The sequence below is a fragment of the Pinus tabuliformis genome, chromosome 2_1 (genome assembly GCF_031772625.1).
Source record: "Pinus tabuliformis cultivar Carrire ecotype Pingquan chromosome 2_1, CPIR1, whole genome shotgun sequence".
Lineage (NCBI taxonomy): Eukaryota > Viridiplantae > Streptophyta > Pinopsida > Pinales > Pinaceae > Pinus > Pinus tabuliformis.
Window position 1 is genome coordinate 956,575,076 of NC_142299.1, and position 18,214 is coordinate 956,593,289.

General features: G+C 37.4%; 1 protein-coding gene across 1 annotated transcript in view; it reads left to right on the forward strand.

Annotated features, from left to right (window-relative positions):
* DEK1 (calpain-type cysteine protease family) overlaps positions 1 to 18,214 on the forward strand; it is a 90,200-nt gene that overhangs the window by 42,391 nt on the left and 29,595 nt on the right. The window contains exons 15-18 of the mRNA XM_089403573.1: positions 13,958 to 14,028; positions 14,236 to 14,327; positions 14,529 to 14,691; positions 14,870 to 14,941. Of these exons, the coding sequence (XP_089259699.1) occupies positions 13,958 to 14,028; positions 14,236 to 14,327; positions 14,529 to 14,691; positions 14,870 to 14,941 (398 nt within the window). The remainder of the gene's footprint in view (positions 1 to 13,957; positions 14,029 to 14,235; positions 14,328 to 14,528; positions 14,692 to 14,869; positions 14,942 to 18,214) is intronic.

Below are 18,214 nucleotides of genomic sequence, written 5' to 3' on the forward strand. Positions count from 1 at the left end.
ATGAAACAAACTAACTGGAAAGGTTATTTCTCAAGGCTAGGGGATGTTGCACATGATTGGTACATAGAATTCCTGATTTTTTTATTGCTAGGGTTGAGGTAGGAAGTTGAAAACAAATATAGTTGAAATAAATGGATAACATTTACAATACAGACAAAGTATCTAATTGTACCATTGGAAGCAATATTCTTTTGTGATGGGTAGGGGTAGGTTATGAATAGATGATATGATATTTGAGGCCAGGGAAGGCGTCAAGGGGAGAGACTTGAAAGATTATCCCAAAGGAGTGATGCTTGTGCCATCCATTATTGAAAGGAAAGAGATGCGCACATGCTAAGTTGTATGGTACAAAGAAACAAAAATACGTATTTGAAATGGGAACATGCTAGAAATGAGACCTCCCAAAAATCAGGAAACGAGAAATGAGATACACACACACATAGAAAATTATATTGTACCTTTGAAAGAAAGCATTTCGGTTTTAACATTATAATTTTGAATACATATACACATTCATGAATAAATGAGATAGTGCTAAGGCCCAAGGCCAAAAAAAAAATCATGCTACAACAAATACCCACATATCATTGAAATTATTGCCTATATTGGGATCATCATCATTAATATCGCCCTTCAAGTATTAAAATAAGATAGAAAAGCTTAACACCTCAAATCTAGATTTTGTTTGAGTGATGGGTACACCTTTACTAGGGTCATGATAAAGGAGTTCAACAATTAATGCCACTAACAACAAGGTACATACAAAGGGCTTGGTGTTCTTGATTAAATGCTAGTTCCATACCCTTGTACACAAGGCACAAATGTAATGTTGCAGTCTACTCAATCATGGAATCCTAAAAACTGTTAAGTTTGTTGGATTTGGAGCAAGATCTAAAATTTTACTTTCTCTGGATGAAATCAATTGAGGTTGGAACCACTCTCAAACAACCCGAGTCAATTAATGGTAATGTTAAATTCTTAAAAGTAAAATTGACTCAGGATGTTTGAGAGTGGTTCCAACCTCATTGGATTTCATGCAGAGAGTAAAATTTTAGATCCTGCTCCAAACCTTAATGTTAAAATTTCAAGTACTCTTTTATCTCTCATTTTCATCCTTTCACTTTTAAGAATTTAACATTACCATTAATTAAATAACATTAGTAGGGCCTTAGCCTCACTCATAAATTATTATTATTATTTTAAATAATTTGCATTTAGCGCACACACGACACAAGCATGTTGTACCATATGGACATTGAAATGTCATGTGCATATATTGAAACATGGGGTTTGGTGCCTGAAATGTGTTTGATAAAAGTGAAACGTGTTTCAGCCGCATTTCAACGTTTTTGTACCAAAATGCGGCTAATATGAGGGGAGGTGAGGTGGGGGTGTAATGTTTCCTGCAACTTAGCCCACATGTATTGGGTTTGAGCAAAGATCTTTTGTGGCGATTTGGATTGCCATTGAAAAGATAAAACAAAATAAGGGGAAATGCTATTTCTTGCAAGATTGAGGGATGTTTAGCACATGGTTGATACAAAGAGTTCCTCATTTTTCTATTTCTAGGATTTAGTTATGAAGCATGACAAGAGCTAAGTATGTAACTGTACTATTTGAAGCAATGGTTTCTTTGTGAAAAATGGAATTATTACATCAAAGATTGCAAGGAGCACAAGCCCAATAAGACTGTGTCGTGTTAGTGTTGTAGATTGTTGAACAATCTAGGGCAATCAAAATTAATGAGATTCTTCTTTAGCATTATAACAATTTTTGAATTTCTTTTGCAATTTTATCTTAGCTTGATCTTCATATTATTATTAGTATGTGTTTGCTTCATCAAACTACTATAAAAAACAAAAGAGACAAGAACATAAAGTATTTGGCTTTTTGCCAAGGCCAAAACCTCTCCCTCTTGGAGAGGAAAACTCGCACAAAATTCTTCATATAGAGATTCCAATTGACGAATACCAAGACCATGACCCTTGACCTATTCTGCCACTCCAAGACCAAGCCATCAATCCTCTTTGCGTCATTGCTGAGATCATTAGATCATCACCATCACTGCTGTTACACTGAAGTCATCATTACTGATGTCATTATTGCTTGCATCATTGAGGCCATCACTGTGACCCTTACTTCTATACCATCGCTATACCTTCATCAGGATCATTCCCGCTCCTTCGCATAACACTTTCTGCCTCTTCAGTATAACAACGAGATATGTGTGTGTGTGTGTGTATATATAGATATATATATGAGAATTGTACCAAGATCTTTCATCAAAGTTCTGATCTTGAACCTATTACGATCATGGCCAAGATCATGATTACCATTTTGCAGAATATAAGCCAGGACAGAGTGTCACTGTGAGATCTCCACATATGCTGAGATCATGACTGTGTCCAAGATGAATGCTGGGACAGAGTGTGGGATCACCGAAGTCCTTGTTGTCACTGCTATGCCGAGATCTGTGACTGTGTTTTTCTTCTTGCACCGAGGTCTTCATGATGCTGAGACAGAGTATCTTCTTCCTACACCAAGATCCTTATCATCCTATTTATGCTGAGACTGTAACCCTCCATTTATAGGTATGCCGAGATTGTTTCTAGCACAGAACTCATACCAAGACTGTGTCCTCCTTTAACCCATCCGAAATCTCAGAGAACAATCCGAGTTCTGCTCCTCTACTATACCCATCCAAGATCTGTCCTTTCTGCTCCTTCTACCCATCTGAGATCTAGTCTGCCTGCACCTTATACCCATCCGAGGTGCAGTCAAACCCTTAAACAATTGCCTTCCTGTAATGCAGATCTGCTCCTATATCCATACGAAATTTCAGAGAGAAAATGCGAGTTCTGTACTTGTGATTTGCGCAAACCCTATACGGGTATTTATAGTGGTTATGTTCATATATGCAAGCTGACTTGAAGGTGTGAAACGACACGTCTATTTATTGAGCCGACGTGACTGCAATTTATCTAATTAATTTAATTATTGAGGCTTGTTGATTTGGGGTAGCATCGGATGTGCTCTAGCCATGAAAATTGGTGGAGAGGCTAAAGCACATGAGATCTCCAATACCCATAAATGGTTTGGGCATATTCTAAACAGTTTGGGAGATATTAAAATAATTAATATTTTTAATGGAGTCCCTAAGTCTAAACTTAGGGAAAATAAAATATTAATGTGAATTAATATAAAACTGTGTTAGAATGGTCCAAAAGTCATGGATCCAGCCAGATCTAATATTAGCCGTTGATTAGGGACTTAATCTCGGCCGTTGATTTGTCAACAAGAAAAGTATAAGACGAGGCTTGAGGGTCACTTGGAGAACACACCAAGAGATCAAGATTTCAACTTTCTGGGGCTGGGTTTGCTGATAAAGTTGAGAGAGATTGGAATTGCAGCTGAGGGGCAGTGAATATAGAAGTAGAGAGGTAGGGATAGTGCCGGGAGGATCAGTGCAGTAGCCTAGAAAGTTGACGCGTAGGGTATAAGCCGGAATTGCTGGGAAAGCTAACGCAGAGGGCAGAAGTCGGAATTGTCGGGAAAGCTAACGCAGAGGGTAGAAGCCGGAACTGTCGGGAACAATCGGGAAATACGGAACAGCAGGAAAAGCTGATGCAGAGGGCAGAAGTCGGAACTGCCGGGAATAGTGGGAATTGCTGGAACAACTGGGAAAGCTGACGCAAAGGGTAGAAGCCGGAACTTCTTGGAACAACCGGAACTGTCGGAACTGCCGGGAACGTTCACACAGAGGGCAGAAGCCGGAATTGCCAGGAACAACCGGAACTGTTGAAACTGCTTTTTTGCCAGGAAAGCTGATGCAAAGAGCAGAATAGGCTGACGTTGGGGTTTTTTGTGGGGCAGAGTGGAGCTGAGGAGCTGCCAAAGTGTTTATCCATGGTTTCAACCAGAGCATCTGTCTCTGAAGGAGAGGTACTACTGTTGAGAGTTTTCTCTGTTGGGTATGTCGGATTTGGCACCCAGATTGTATTTTGAAACTGCTTAATAAATCAAACACTCAGATAACTGCACTGATTTTCTTGCATTGGGATTTTCCGGGGACATTAGTCTGAAAACAACGGTGTTACTTGTGTGCTTGTTTCTATTTCCTTCAGTTGATGATCTGTAATATGTTGAGCATGTACTTGTATTTATTTTAGTGTTTACATGGTAAATAACTTGTTAATTAACAAGAATAAGTAGGTAGGAATAAATCAATAAAGTGCATGAAGGGTTTCTAAGGTGTCAGACTTAGAAATTCCAACAAGGTCGACATGATGATTTCCTTCTCGTTTTGCTTGTAGACTTCTTTGTGCTTGTAGATGGAGGATTGTGCTTGGTCTTTGGAGGGCTTCTACACATTTTGTAGACTAGAGTGCATTACACAGGCTCATGAAGAGCTTCTTTATACATGACATGACTCTTTGACATATTAATAAATCCTAAAGACATCAAGAAGAAGTCTTTGACCTAATGACACTTCTTGCTCATGAAACCCATGCAACAAGTTATACAAAATAAATTTATTCTCTTTTATTACATCATTTACAAAGATCATGTCATTATGAAGACCGAACCTAGTTACACTTTCTTCAACATAGACTAGGTGATTGCAACAATGATAATTGTCTAAAACACAAACATGTTAATTTTGTGGAGCTTGAAATTTATGTATTATAAATGAAAGGGTCCAAAAAAGTTCAATGCCAAGGTCTTGTTGTTTTAAATGTTGGATGAAATGAAGCTTAGAATACGATTAAAGAGTTATATAGAAAGGAAAGAGGTGCAACCTGCAAGGCATTATATTAAGATGCAAGCAAAGAAACAAGTATTCATGGAGAAAAGGATGCAATCTAAGAATGAAGAGGAACAAAAGCTTGTTGTTTTAATAAAGCATATTTTATGGATAGAGACCTCAAGGAAGATGGCGATATTGATCTTGAACACACTACATATGGTAGAGAACTTTGTGATGAAGGTGGTCTAATTTGTTTCTAGAGATGATTGATTCAAGTTGCATCCATTGTAGTTGCAAGACTATTGTGCAAGGTGTTATGGTGGAAATCTCATTGCATAAAGTGAAGACATGAATTGGTATTTAGGGATTGTAAGATGAAATGTCCTATGACAGGTCAGGGAAATGGGGAGATAATCATGTTAGGACCCAAGCTTTCTGTAATGCCCCTTTCTGAATGAACACCTCTAGAGGTGACAATGAATAATTGAATTAAAAGGGTGTTATTAAGTGACTGAACTTAAATAAGTAAACTTCATAAAAGTCACTTTATATTTTTAAGCGAGAAAATGGTAAAAAGGGTGACCCATGGTATTTTTATTACCCAAAGTATTTTGATAACCCATGGTATTCCAGTGAAAAAAAGTTATAAAAAGAGAATTGAATCTCACTTTTGGATATGATTTGGAGATTTTGGGAATTGAACTTTGCAACTCTGTGGCTTGTTGTGCGTGGGAAACCATGGTGAGAGATCAGTTTCGGTGGTGAGATTCGAGACTATCCACCCTAGTGGTTGAGATTAGTTTTGGTGGTGAAACTATCCACCATAGCTAATCTAGAGGAAGAATCACTTGGGTTCTTCACCAAGATTATTAAAGGACAAAAGATTAATCACTTGGGTTATTGAAGGACAAAAGATTAATTTTTGAAAGAATTTTGGGAGCCGCCAAGAGATAGAGATATTTTGCTACCCAAGGTATTTTGATGACCCATGGTATTGCAATGAAAAAAAGTTATAAAAAGAGAATTGGAGCTCACTTTTGGATATGATTTGGAGATTTTGGGAATTGAACTTTGAAGCTCTGTGGCTTGTTGTGCGTGGGAAACCATCGTGACAAATCAGTTTCGGTGGTGAGAGTCGAGACTGACAACCCTAGTGGTTGAGATTAGTTTCGGTGGTGAAACCATCCACCATATCTAATCTAGAGGAAGAATCACTTGGGTTCTTCACCAAGATTATTAAGGGACAAGATTAATCACTTGGGTTATTGAAGCACAAAAGATTAATTTTTGTCAAAATTTTGGGAGCCAAGAGATAGAGATATTTCATTATTGCAACAATCTAGGGTTTTTTTTTTGCAGCTCAAATTAATTCTCTAGAAGGGCCGAATTGCAAGTGAATCAGAATTATTGCAAGAGGAGAGATTTGTTTAGTTGGAGTATTTTTTGAAGAGGTCAAATTTCCTTTGAAGGCTGAATTGATTCTAGCAGGAACCAACCATTGTTGTAGCAACTACTAGGTTCGATAAACTAAATTGCATGTAATTTTCCAGAATTAGTATAATAAAATCGACTGGGGTTTTTCTGTGAAATTTTTATTGGGAAAATTTATAGCTATTGCTCACTTGATTTTATTGCAAAGAAAATTATCTTTAATTTGCATGCCAAATATTTGAATAAATAAATTGTGCAAAGTGTTTGTCCAAAACACTTGTAAAATTTTTGGGAAGAAATTTGGTAGTATAAGCAGTGTAAGCAAGATACATAAATATGGGACGTTACACTTTCAATCACAAATTAGTTATTAGAGGAGAGAGGAATATAAATTATCATTGATATACAAGGAAGTTTGATAGCAAGGAGGACGTTTCTTATTGATTTTGTCGTCATCCTTACATTACGTAGGTTTTGCGTTTTACTTCAAATGTTATTAGGGCATTTATTGAGAAGAAAATCTAAATAGGAAACAAGTCATTGAGAAGATCGCCTTATTGATCATAATTAGTAAAGCCTTGGACTTAAGGGCTCCCCATAGAAAGTTTAGATGGATGTCTAAAAGTGATGGATGAAGTATTATTGCTCGAGGAATGTGAATGTTCTATAGATGGATTGAATCTAGAAAGTGGGCCTTTAAAGATAGATTTAGTCTAGGCAATAGTTTTTTCCATGGAAAATGAAAGAATATCACATGTTTGTGCCAACATGTTTACAAGTGGACATGCATTACGATATGAATATATTTTAGTGACCAAGCTATAAATGCCATGAGTTAGTTGAATGGATAGATTTTTGAAGTATCTAATATAAAAAATGGAAGGGACAAAGGTTTTATTCCCATAGTTGCTTCCATGTTATATTTTTTCTTATAGTGTGTTTTGTCTTTTTGTGTCTTGCATGTGGTTGATGGGATTGTATATATATATATATATATATATATATATATATAGTTTAAATGTATTTCCATTTTTGGCTAATGCAACATTATATTCCAAGTTTATTACAACAGAGTAGTGGCATAATGATAATATGCTTTCAAAACAAGAAAATCGTCCATGAAACTATGGTAAATCAAATTTTATTGAAAACATGGATACAATATCTTACCTTGGAGAAATCCATTTTGGTAAAATTGCAACGACAAACAACTATGCTTTCATTTAAATCCTGAAGTTATGGATACTATAATATTTTGGCTCTCATGAAGCTATAAAAGCAACAATTTCTCAACTTTGGAAGACATGATAGCTCTCTATACAACATTGCTCTCTTAGCGTTGAGGCTTGGTACTAGTTGTTAATGGAGCATATCGATGTCTATCTTTTGAATCACAAATCCTCCTCCCTACTCTTCTATGCAACAATACTCCTTTGGAATCAACACCTTTGGTATTGCTTTGCTATGGGGAAGATCCTTGAATTTGGCCCCCTTGTAATTGGTCTTCAATGGAATATAAATCTACAATAAGAAGTCTCATCAATGCCCTTCAAGCCCCTTTTTGTCCTCTTTTAAAAATTATTGAAGGAGTTAGGGTTCGTTCTAGGGTTTTTAGCCCCCTAGAATCTTCTTGGATAACCTTATGTGGCTAGCTCCACGTGTGAGTAACGAGAGTTGATGTGGCTTATAGTTGGGGATGTGGTGGTCTCATTACCCATGGGGCTATAGAGTTGGTGTTATCCATGTTGCTTCCACTTGGGTTTATCGTGGTCTCATTACACACTCGACAAATATACCCGATGAGGTTGTATCTCTTATTGGTGCAACACAACTACCACCTTGTAGTGTAGCACCAAGTGCTGCAGTTATATATAATTACATGCCTATATGATTTCTTGAAGTTATAAATTTCTCATCTAACTTCATTTCAAACTTTTATGGCTCATTGGAACATTGTCAATGTTTGTTAACTAATGGGGCAATTATCTATGTAGATTAATAATCCATTTTGGACCATAACTTTGACTAATCTTGCTTTGTAGAGAATAAAATTTCAAACTAATAAGCTTATGGTCTATTTTTGAGTATTAATCCATATAACATGAAGTCTATGAAAGATGAGCAAGTGAAAAAGAGACTATTATTCATTTATTGTTCCTTTTTCTAGGAACCATTGCAACCTCCATGGTCCCCATGCTATTGTGGTAGTGGATTTGGAGTTAACCATGAAAATGAAGCACCAAATAGACAAAACACTAGCCAAAATAAAATGATGGCATAAAATGAGGAATTTATTGGAGATGGGCTTTGTTTTCTTGTTCCATTATGGCTTCTCTATGTTTTGGGGCCTTCCCATGGGCCCCACATTATCAAAAAACATAAAATGGACAACGCCTCTCATGTTGTCTTGGAGTGCTTTGGGTAGGTCAGGAGTGCCACAAGGAGCACTATGAGACCTCGATGATTGATTTGGCACTAGAGCAAGGTTAGAGCAGATTTAGAGTCTTTTTAGAGAGTGATTCTCACAATGTTCAAGAGTTGGCATCAAGTGTTAAGCACAGGGAGGGGGCACATCGATGGCGCATTTTTGTTGGCAAATTATTTTGCGAGTGCACCCCTAGATGTGCTCCTTGACCAAATTGCTTAGGCTCATGGATTTGGAGTAGCAGTGATGCCATCTAGAAAATATTTGATATCATTAGCCTCAAGTGTGTCATGAAAATGTATTTTGTTGTGGAGCCTATTATGTTTCATAGAAATTTATACTTGTGGTGATATTATTATCATTTGTTTGACTTAGGATTAATTTATTAGTTATGTGTTCATTTGGAGCTTATTCTTATAAAGTCCTTAGTATTAAATTTCTCATCATCAACTCCTCGTGAGGTAGTCATAATTGGTCAGGCAAATGATTATGTCTTGGACTTTAGTGTGTGAGCACTGAGGACATGAATTTGTATAAAAAGGACCTCGTTCCAATTTGAATTGTCATCATGTGTGCAGGTAATAGGTTGTTGTGCTGCACGTGAGTGGTTACTATTCTTCAAATTCCCATCAATCTCGGTGTTTCTGTTCTCTTTTTAATAATTTATTTGCTTGCACATGGTGACTTTGTATCCTTTGTTTCATTGTCGTTACACTAAACTCCTAATTTCGTGGATTTTATTATATCCCACTTTTTGATGGCCCTGAATGGAGTCTGGTTTTATTAATGAGATGCCTTAGTATCATTAATTTTGGAAGAAGCTAGCATGTATGCCGAAGGATTGGGTGTCCACATACCTGGTTATGCATCCAACCACAAATATGATGGTGATTATTTTTGAGAAATATTTGCAATATGGCAATTTTGATATGCATATTTGCCAACACAACAGAAAATTTTGGAATCTTGTGTTAATATCAATGTTTTAAAAAACGACCGAATCGAATCCGAAACGGCTGAGTTGATCCAAGTCATTACCTTCTTTTGTGACCTGGCAGAAAAAACGGAAGGGGAGGCCGAGTCATGACTGAATTTGCCGAGTTATTGACTGGCTCGGTCAACCCAGTTGGTTCCGTAATAACTCGGCCGAGTCAATGGCTGCGGCCTGTAACCCCAAAAAAAGGCATTTTTCCATATTTTTTAAAAATTATTTAACTACTGGCTGAGTGTTGGGGACTCCAAGGTGTTTTATAAATTAGTTAAATGCTATTTGGGGTCCATTCCCCTCTCCCAAACCCTATTTAACCCACTAAAATGCTCTCATTCTCTAACAACCATCTCATGCATTTGAGTGAGAACTTCAGTGAGAGTTAGTGAGCAATTCTTGAGTTTGTTTTTGGAGCAACAGTGAGGAGTCTTGGGCAAGCATTGTAGCTGGAGTGAGGAGCTTCTTGGGCAGCCATTTGGAGCAGCATTGAGGAGTTGATTCTTGGAGCAAGCTTGAGGAGGCAGTTTACTTGGAGGTATTTTTTTTCACTTCTACAAATCTGTTTTTGCTTATTAAATTTTAGGTGCATATCTAGAAAGCCTAGAGAGTGTTTTTTGTGAAAGAAATGAACATTGAATCAATGTTTTTTTTTCATTTTCAGATTGTGCGCTTTCATTTCCTAGTCAAAAAATGGCACCTAGAGCGAGAGCTCCTTCTTGGGCATATGTTGAAATGGTTGATAGTGAAATGCATTGCAAATTTTTCCATAGGAAAATTAAGGAAGGTCCTGGGGGCATTAATAGGTTGAAACAACACTTGGCGGGGATTAGAGGCCAAATTACTCCATGTACCTCACCAGAAATTGGGGAGATTAGGAAGCAATTGTTAGACAACTTTGGGAAGATTAAAGAAGATAAGACTAGGCAAAGAGAGCCAGAGGCTGAAATTGGGAGGAAGAGGGAGATACAAAAAATGATGGCTACCAACCCCCATTATGATTTTGAGGGTTCTTCCTCTATCCCTCATACTGATGCATCCAACCCTTTCCGATATGTTCCCCCCTCTTTTGGTTCTGTTCAAGATAAGGGAAAGGGTAGAATGAAAAAAGGTGATATGACTATCAAAAGTTATTTCACTCCATCCTCTCCATCAGATGCACATGGTCCTCAAGCTAGTAAAAGTCAAATGCAGCCCACTTTAGATGACCATTGGAAGAAAGAATTGAGGGAGACTGTTTGTGAGTACATAGCTAGATGGTGGTATGATGCTGATATCCTCTTCAATGCTACCCGTTCACCATATTATGAGCTTATGTTTGATGCCATACATGCTGCTGGAAAAGGCTTCAAAGGCCCTACTATGCATGAGCTAAGGGGGTATCGTTTGCAGAAAGAAATTGACTCCATTAATGAGTATTTGAAAGATTTCAAGGACTCATGGGCAAGATCAAGATGTACCATCATGTCAGATGGATGGACTGATCAAAGAAACCATACCATCATAAACTTTCTTGTCTTATGCCCACGGGGAACCATGTTTTTAAAATCAATTGATGCATCTGATAAGGTAAAAGATGGGCAATTTTTGTTTCAGCTATTGGATCAGGTTGTTGAGGAGGTGGGGGTGGCTAATGTTGTTCAAGTCATCACAGATATTGCCTCTAACTATGTTCTTGCTGGTAAATTGTTAGAGGAAAAACACAAGACCATCTTTTGGACCCCATGTGTTGCACATTGCATAGACCTCATGCTTGAAGATATTGGAAAAATAGATTGGTTCAAAAACACTGTAGATCATGCCAAACGCATAACAAAATTTATCTACAATCATTCATTGATTTTGAGCCTCATGAGGAAACACACGGGGGGCAAGGATATTATTAGGCTTGCCATCACTAGATTTGCTACTCATTTTTTGACATTGCAATCTATGCTTTCCTGAAATAGAAACTTGCAAAAGATGTTTTCCAGTGATGAATGGAATCAAAGCAATTGGTCTAACAAACCGGAAGGCAAAGAATTGAAAAAGAAAGTTAATGATGAAAATTTTTGGAGAAAGGTAGCAGAGATTGTGAAGTTTGCTAAGCCACTGGTTAAGGTGTTGCGGTTGGTGGATGGGGAAAGGTTGGTTATGGGCTTCATTTATGAGGCTATGGATCAAGCAAAGGAGCAAATAAAGAGGGCATACAAGGATAGAGTGCCTAAGTATGGGCCCATTTGGGCAATCATTGATGAAAGATGGAACAATCAACTCCATTGCCCTATACATGCAACTGACTATTTTTTGAACCCACGATATCATTATAAAGCTAAGGAGTTAGGAGTTTTGAGGGTGGAGGTTAGAGATGATCGCATGATCCCATTGGAGTCTGATTAGCTAGAGGTACACCGACAAGTCATGACCTTCAACAATGCCTTGGGTACCTTTGGGAAGAACCTAGCAAAGATTGCAAGAGAAGCAGATGAGCCAAGTAAACAAAAATTTCAATTTTAAAATTCTTAATAGTTTTTTTTTGTTAAATCGTTTATAATTTGAAAGTTGGATATAATTTGTAATTTTGTTGAGCTAACTTGTTACACTCCTATGTTTTTTCCAGCACAATGGTGGGAGGCTTTTGGTGGCCATTGTCTTGAATTGCGGAAGTTTGCAATTCGTATTTTGAGTCAAACATGCAGTGCTACTGGGTGTGAGCGCAATTGGTCCGTCTTTGAGAGGATTCAGACAAAGAGGAGAAACCGTTTGGATCAAAAACGATTAAATGATCTCGTTTATGTCCAATGCAACCTCCGGCTCAGACGAAACCAATTGCTGAACAAAAGACCTAATTCAGATCCCATTGTGTTGGAAGACATTGATCCAACATCAGATTGGGTAGTGGAGAGTCATCCAACAGAGTTTGATCCTGATGAGGATCTTGATTTAGATTTAGATGTCCAGGGATCAGTTGAACATGATGTTCAGTTGAATGCAGATCCCGATCCAGCCTCAGTCTAACAGCCAGCAAGGACTCCAGTTGCAGCGCTTCCTTTGCTTAGCCACAACAGAAGCGCAACCGCATATCTTCTCTATCTCAGCTTGCATCTACTACCCAACTTGCTAGTGGTACCACTTCTACAATTGCAGTTGGAGATGATGATGATGATCTAGAGATTGATCGACATGATCTTGGCTCCTCTGGAAGTAGCTACTAGCCAGTAGTACTGGAGTCTGGTGACAGTTTACTTTTGTTGTAGAGGCCATTCCTAGCCTCCCTGGTTATGTGTTTTTTGTTTTGAATCTTTGATCATGTATCAGTATGAATATGTATTGCCATTGGACAATGCATTGGGTGCCATTTTGATTTAATGGATATAATCATGAGCCTACTTTGATCATATGTTCCTTTGCTCAGCCACAATAGAAGCGCAGCCGCATATCTTCTCTATCTCAGCTTGCATCTGCTACACAACCTGCTAGTGGTACCACTTCTACAATTGCAGTTGGAGTTGATGATGATGATGAGGAGCCATGAGGCCCCTTGTCTGACTGTGATGATGATCTAGAGATTGATCGACATGATCTTGGCTCCTCTGGCAGTAGCTACTAGCCAGTAGTACTGGAGTCTGGTGACAGTTTACTTTTGTTGTAGAGGCCATTTCTAGCCTCCTTGGTTATGTGTTTTGTGTTTTGAATCTTTGATCATGTATCAGTATGACTATGTATTGCCATTGGATAGTGCATTGGGTGCCATTTTGATTTAATGGATATAATCATGAGCCTACTTTGATCATATGTTGTCTTCCATCTATATTATAATGCTGTGTGTTTGGAAACATGAATGAAAATCTTTAAAATTATGTTTAAAATCTTTAAAGTTATGTTTTTTTACAAAAAAAATATTTAATGTATTTTTTACAACGACCAAGTCATTGAAATCGAGCCGGCCGAGTCGATACCGAGTCGGAGTCGATCCTCGGCCGAGTCGGAGTCGGAGTTGGAGTTTTAAAACATTGGTTAATATTCACTGCTTAGTTAACTTTTCTATATTTCTGAAAGAGAGTTTATCAATGTTTTGGAAAGAGATTTTCCAATTCAAAATTAATATTTTTCTAAAATTGCTATGGGATCAAATTATTTTACTGAAGGAATCACTAGTTTTTCTTTAAAATTAATAAATAGATAGAAAATAAAATCATTTTGTAAGATCAGTGCTAAATAATATTTGAGTTGATCTTTGTACGTTAGTAACATATGCCAAGGTTTTTACACTTCCGTTATGACAGCTTGTGATTTTCCTTGGAGCACAAGCACTCTAGTTGTTGAAAGGCACTGGATATTCAACATTCTTTCTTGCCAACTGACTTGAGCATTTTTGTCTGTTCTGCAGGTCAGCCATTCGTTGGTGCATCTGTTGGGTATTTTTCAGTTCTGTTTCTTCTTGCTGGTCGTGCATTGACTGTGAGTTCTATTTGGCATTTCCTCTTTAAATTTTCTTACCCTTTACAAAATCAAAGCATTTATTAAAGGGTATATTTTACAGTGTTCTTCTGAAATATCCCATGAAGTATGCTGATGAGATTCATTTTGATTTTCATTCCAACAAAATATGGCTTTTTGGATTTTTATGCACGTTTAATATTTATTGTATACATCGTTTGATTACAGGTTCTTTTGTCACCTCCTGTGGTAGTCTATTCCCCTAGGGTGTTGCCTGTATATGTTTATGATGCACATGCAGATTCTGCGAAGAATGTCAGGTTGGTCTGATGGGCTTTGTTTACACTGTATACTGAATCTCCTAATCGTGCATGCATTTTGTGTTTAAAGTTAATTAGTGTCAGATCTTTCTTTTTACTTTTTATTTCTCAATGCTTGCCTTATTGCCTCTATTAACTGTAACATTCCGATGCTCTCTAACTCAGGTGATGATTTGTTTTCTTTTGGTTGTTACTTTTCAGTTCTTCTTTAATTGAGCTTTTTGGAATTGCATTAGCAACGATGGGCTGGGGTGTGGTTGCAAGCCTGGAAATATACCCACCATTTGCAGGAGCTGCTGTTTCTGCCATAACATTAGTTGTGGCATTTGGATTTGCTGTCTCACGCCCATGCTTAACACTGAAGGTGATCTTATTACTTGATTCCTTATTTGACAGATGAAGTTTGACAATGACCATAGACTTTTTCCTTTTAGCTGCAAATCATAGGATTTTTCACAAAGAAATTGTTGATATTGCTGTATGACACATTTTTGTATGATAACATAGATTTTAGAATTAACTGTTCCTTTGTGTCATTACAGACGATGGAAGATGCCGTCAATTTTCTTAGTAAAGAAACAGTGGTTCAGGCTATTGCGCGAGCTTCCACAAAGGTAAAGCGACATATGTCAGGAAGCTATGTTATTTTCTAAAGAACTGAAAATTTTTCATGACAGCCGGTAAACTTGATCAAATCAGTTCAAGACTTATTTTGCAGTTTCTTACTGTACAAAATTTGTGTCATCTTCATTACAGGGGATTTGCCTCAAGATGGGTAGATTTTTAAGTTTTCCTCTCTTCTATTAATTATCAATCCTTTGTAGCAGCAGGCAAATTAATAATTGGCCCACCTTCTTTCTAATAATATAGAAAATATATGATAATATAAGGTTAGTTTATTAGTATCTAACAAATGACCAAAAGTAGGTCAATGGGACTGCTCATTTTGTAAGTAGTGATACAACGTGGCAGTGCAAAGGGCAACTCCTATGATCTATCAAAGCAAGAAACAAAACTGATCTCTATGATCTAGGTACAACTATGACCATAGTTTTAAAAACTGGCCAGTTTAAACTGGTGACCAGTCAAACCGGCTGGTCAACCACCTTCAACCAATGACCTGCTAGAAAAATCTGGTTTGGGGACTGGTTGCTATGAGTTTGGTACCTAACCGGTACCATCTGGCCCTAACTGGCTGGTGCCACTCCAAACCAGGGCTGTCAGATCTCACGTGTGGGGGGAGTCTGGTATCGACGGTGGTGGTTTTGCAGGTGGGTTTGGAGGAAACTAGGAGCTGTTTCCATACCAAAACAGCCCCCCTTGGCTATAAAACCAACCCTTTACTTCTAAACCTTAAACCTAAACAAAAGCCCTATCTCAACCCTAGCAATGCTGGCAATGGATGGTAATGTTAATTTCTTGAAGGAAAACCTTTTACCTAAATTTCTAACATTACCATTAATTGTTTCAGGATATTTGAGAGTGGTTCCAACCTTATTGGACTTCATATGAGAAAGTAGAATTTCATATCCCACTCAAAATTCAGTAGACTTAACAGTTTTCAGGATTTTAGGATTGGTAGGATTGCAACATTTTCATTGAATTCTATCATGTATGAGGGTATGGGATTGGAATTTAATCAAGAGCATGAAGCCCTTTATGTACCTTGATGTTGGTGGTATTGATTGTTGAACTCCTCTGCCATGGCCTTAACAAAAATGTACCCTTCACTCAAACCAAAATAATTGGTTAGGCATGTTAAGCTTTTTCTACCATATTATAAGGTTGAGGAGATGAACCCTTCACTCAAACCAAAATCATTGGTTAGGCATGTTAAACTTTTTCAATTTCTACCATATTATAAGGTCGAGGAATCTGACTCTGAAGACTTTGAGCCAGATGATGTTTATGTAGTTCTTGTTGATGATCCCATTTCTAGTAGTGGTGAATTAGTGATGAGTTTGATGAGTGATCATGTTGATCAGTGATTTGTAGTAGGCCAGTGGCCCAGTAGCTTGTAGCATTGTTTTTGGACTCTAGAGGCCATTTAGAGCCTCATTGATTATGTATTTTGTTGATGATATGTATTGCACCCGGTGCCATTTTGATATATTCACTTTACATCGTATATAGATGAGAAAATCTTGCATATTCTGTCTCTAATGGTTGGGAATCATGGTTTCAAATCTTTTTTTTTTTTTTTTCATTAAAAAATCTTTTTATGTATAATTTCAAAGACCGGCTCATTGAATCCTGTGCGGTCTGGTTTTAATCACTGTTTTATAGTTGGACCAGTTCAAAACCCAGTCCTGGTTTTTAAAACTATGACTATGACTATGACTATCGTGATAGGAAATTCAATGCTCTGGAACTGAGTGCATGGGAAAGACCCTCAGGGCCCCAAGTTTCCTCTTTTATCCTGATATGAAACCTATGTGCATCACACACAATTTTGGTTTGTTGAATCCATCTGGGACTCTTGTTCTGGTTTCTGATAGTGCAGACTTTGTGGTTTGAGGAGCTTGTTGCCCTTCTAGATCTCATTAAGCCACCCTGATTTAGTTGCAAGTGGAATCAGTAAATTTACTCATCTGATATAGAATCATTTGGATTTCATAAGCCTACAGCTACTTATTCTCAATCCTATTGTTTTATGGATTTTTAGTTGATAGAGAATATTGCCTTGTGGCTGCAACTATTTCAACCAAGCTTTCACTGCCAAGCTTCTGTTTTCCTTGCTAATGATGCTTGTTCCACTTTCTCTGAATGCACTGCACCTAATTCCCCATCTAATGAGGGCTGGTTGTTCATAGAAAACTTTTCTTCCCCATCCATGTCTTACGCTACCTGTTCCAGCTACAAAACATGGGTAAGACATTTGTATTTACTCTGTGTTTCAAGTTTCATTTGTTTAAAGCTGATGGTTGGATGTTTCCATTGATTGTGCACTTTAATAATAGTGAAAACTTTTAGGCGGTTTTCATATAAATTTGCTCTAGCAAAATGTGGTGCTTAAAAGGCTGCAGGGTTTCTGTTTTCTGCCCCAGGTAAGCACAATTTTTTCCTTTGGTGGTGGTGCAAGGACTTTCATCACTGGATTGACATGGAAAAATTAAAGAAAAATTTTCACATCATTTTTACTTGTGTTTAATCAAACTTTTAACCTTTATTTAATGGTGCTTTGATAACCTATCTTTTTGTCACTGATCTAACCTGATTGTATCACCTGACTCCTGGCCTGGTCCTGTGGTCCAATGTTCAGATTGTTATGTTATGAAAATAGTACATAACTCATTTGGTTTAGTTGGAGTTAACCAAGTCCAAGGGTTTGAAGTTTTCTTTCTGGAGGATGGATTTGATTAGTGTTGCCATTTGATGTTTTAAATCAATTAGCACATGCACCATTGGGCAACGCATAGGTTTTGTTTGTTTGGTATTGAGTGGCGTATTGCCCTTTTAGGTTGCATTCTTTTAGAGTCAGCAAACTCATAGGTAAGCGATGAAAGAAGAAAGGGGTAACAGGCTCGTATCTATAATATACTCTAAAATGCCAGACAAAATATGTGTTGAGAACTAAAAATGCGTCAATTTATATCTTTTCTGTGTGAAGTTTGATGGCTCTGATTCAATCATCAGTAATTTGAAATGGGGTTTCTGATCTCAATTTTAATGTTAAAGCCTAAGTTAATGAAAGTAGAATGTAAAGAAAGGTATGTGCCAACATTAACCTTAAGGTTAGAAGACGATGACATTTTGTAAAAGGACATATTTTATGTGTGATTTTTGAGGTTTTTGTCAAATGTTTAAGTGGGTTGATGGGCCTAAAATGTAGGTCATCATTTTCAAGATGTTTTGGAGTATTATAAAGCACATTATAGGCTGTGCCA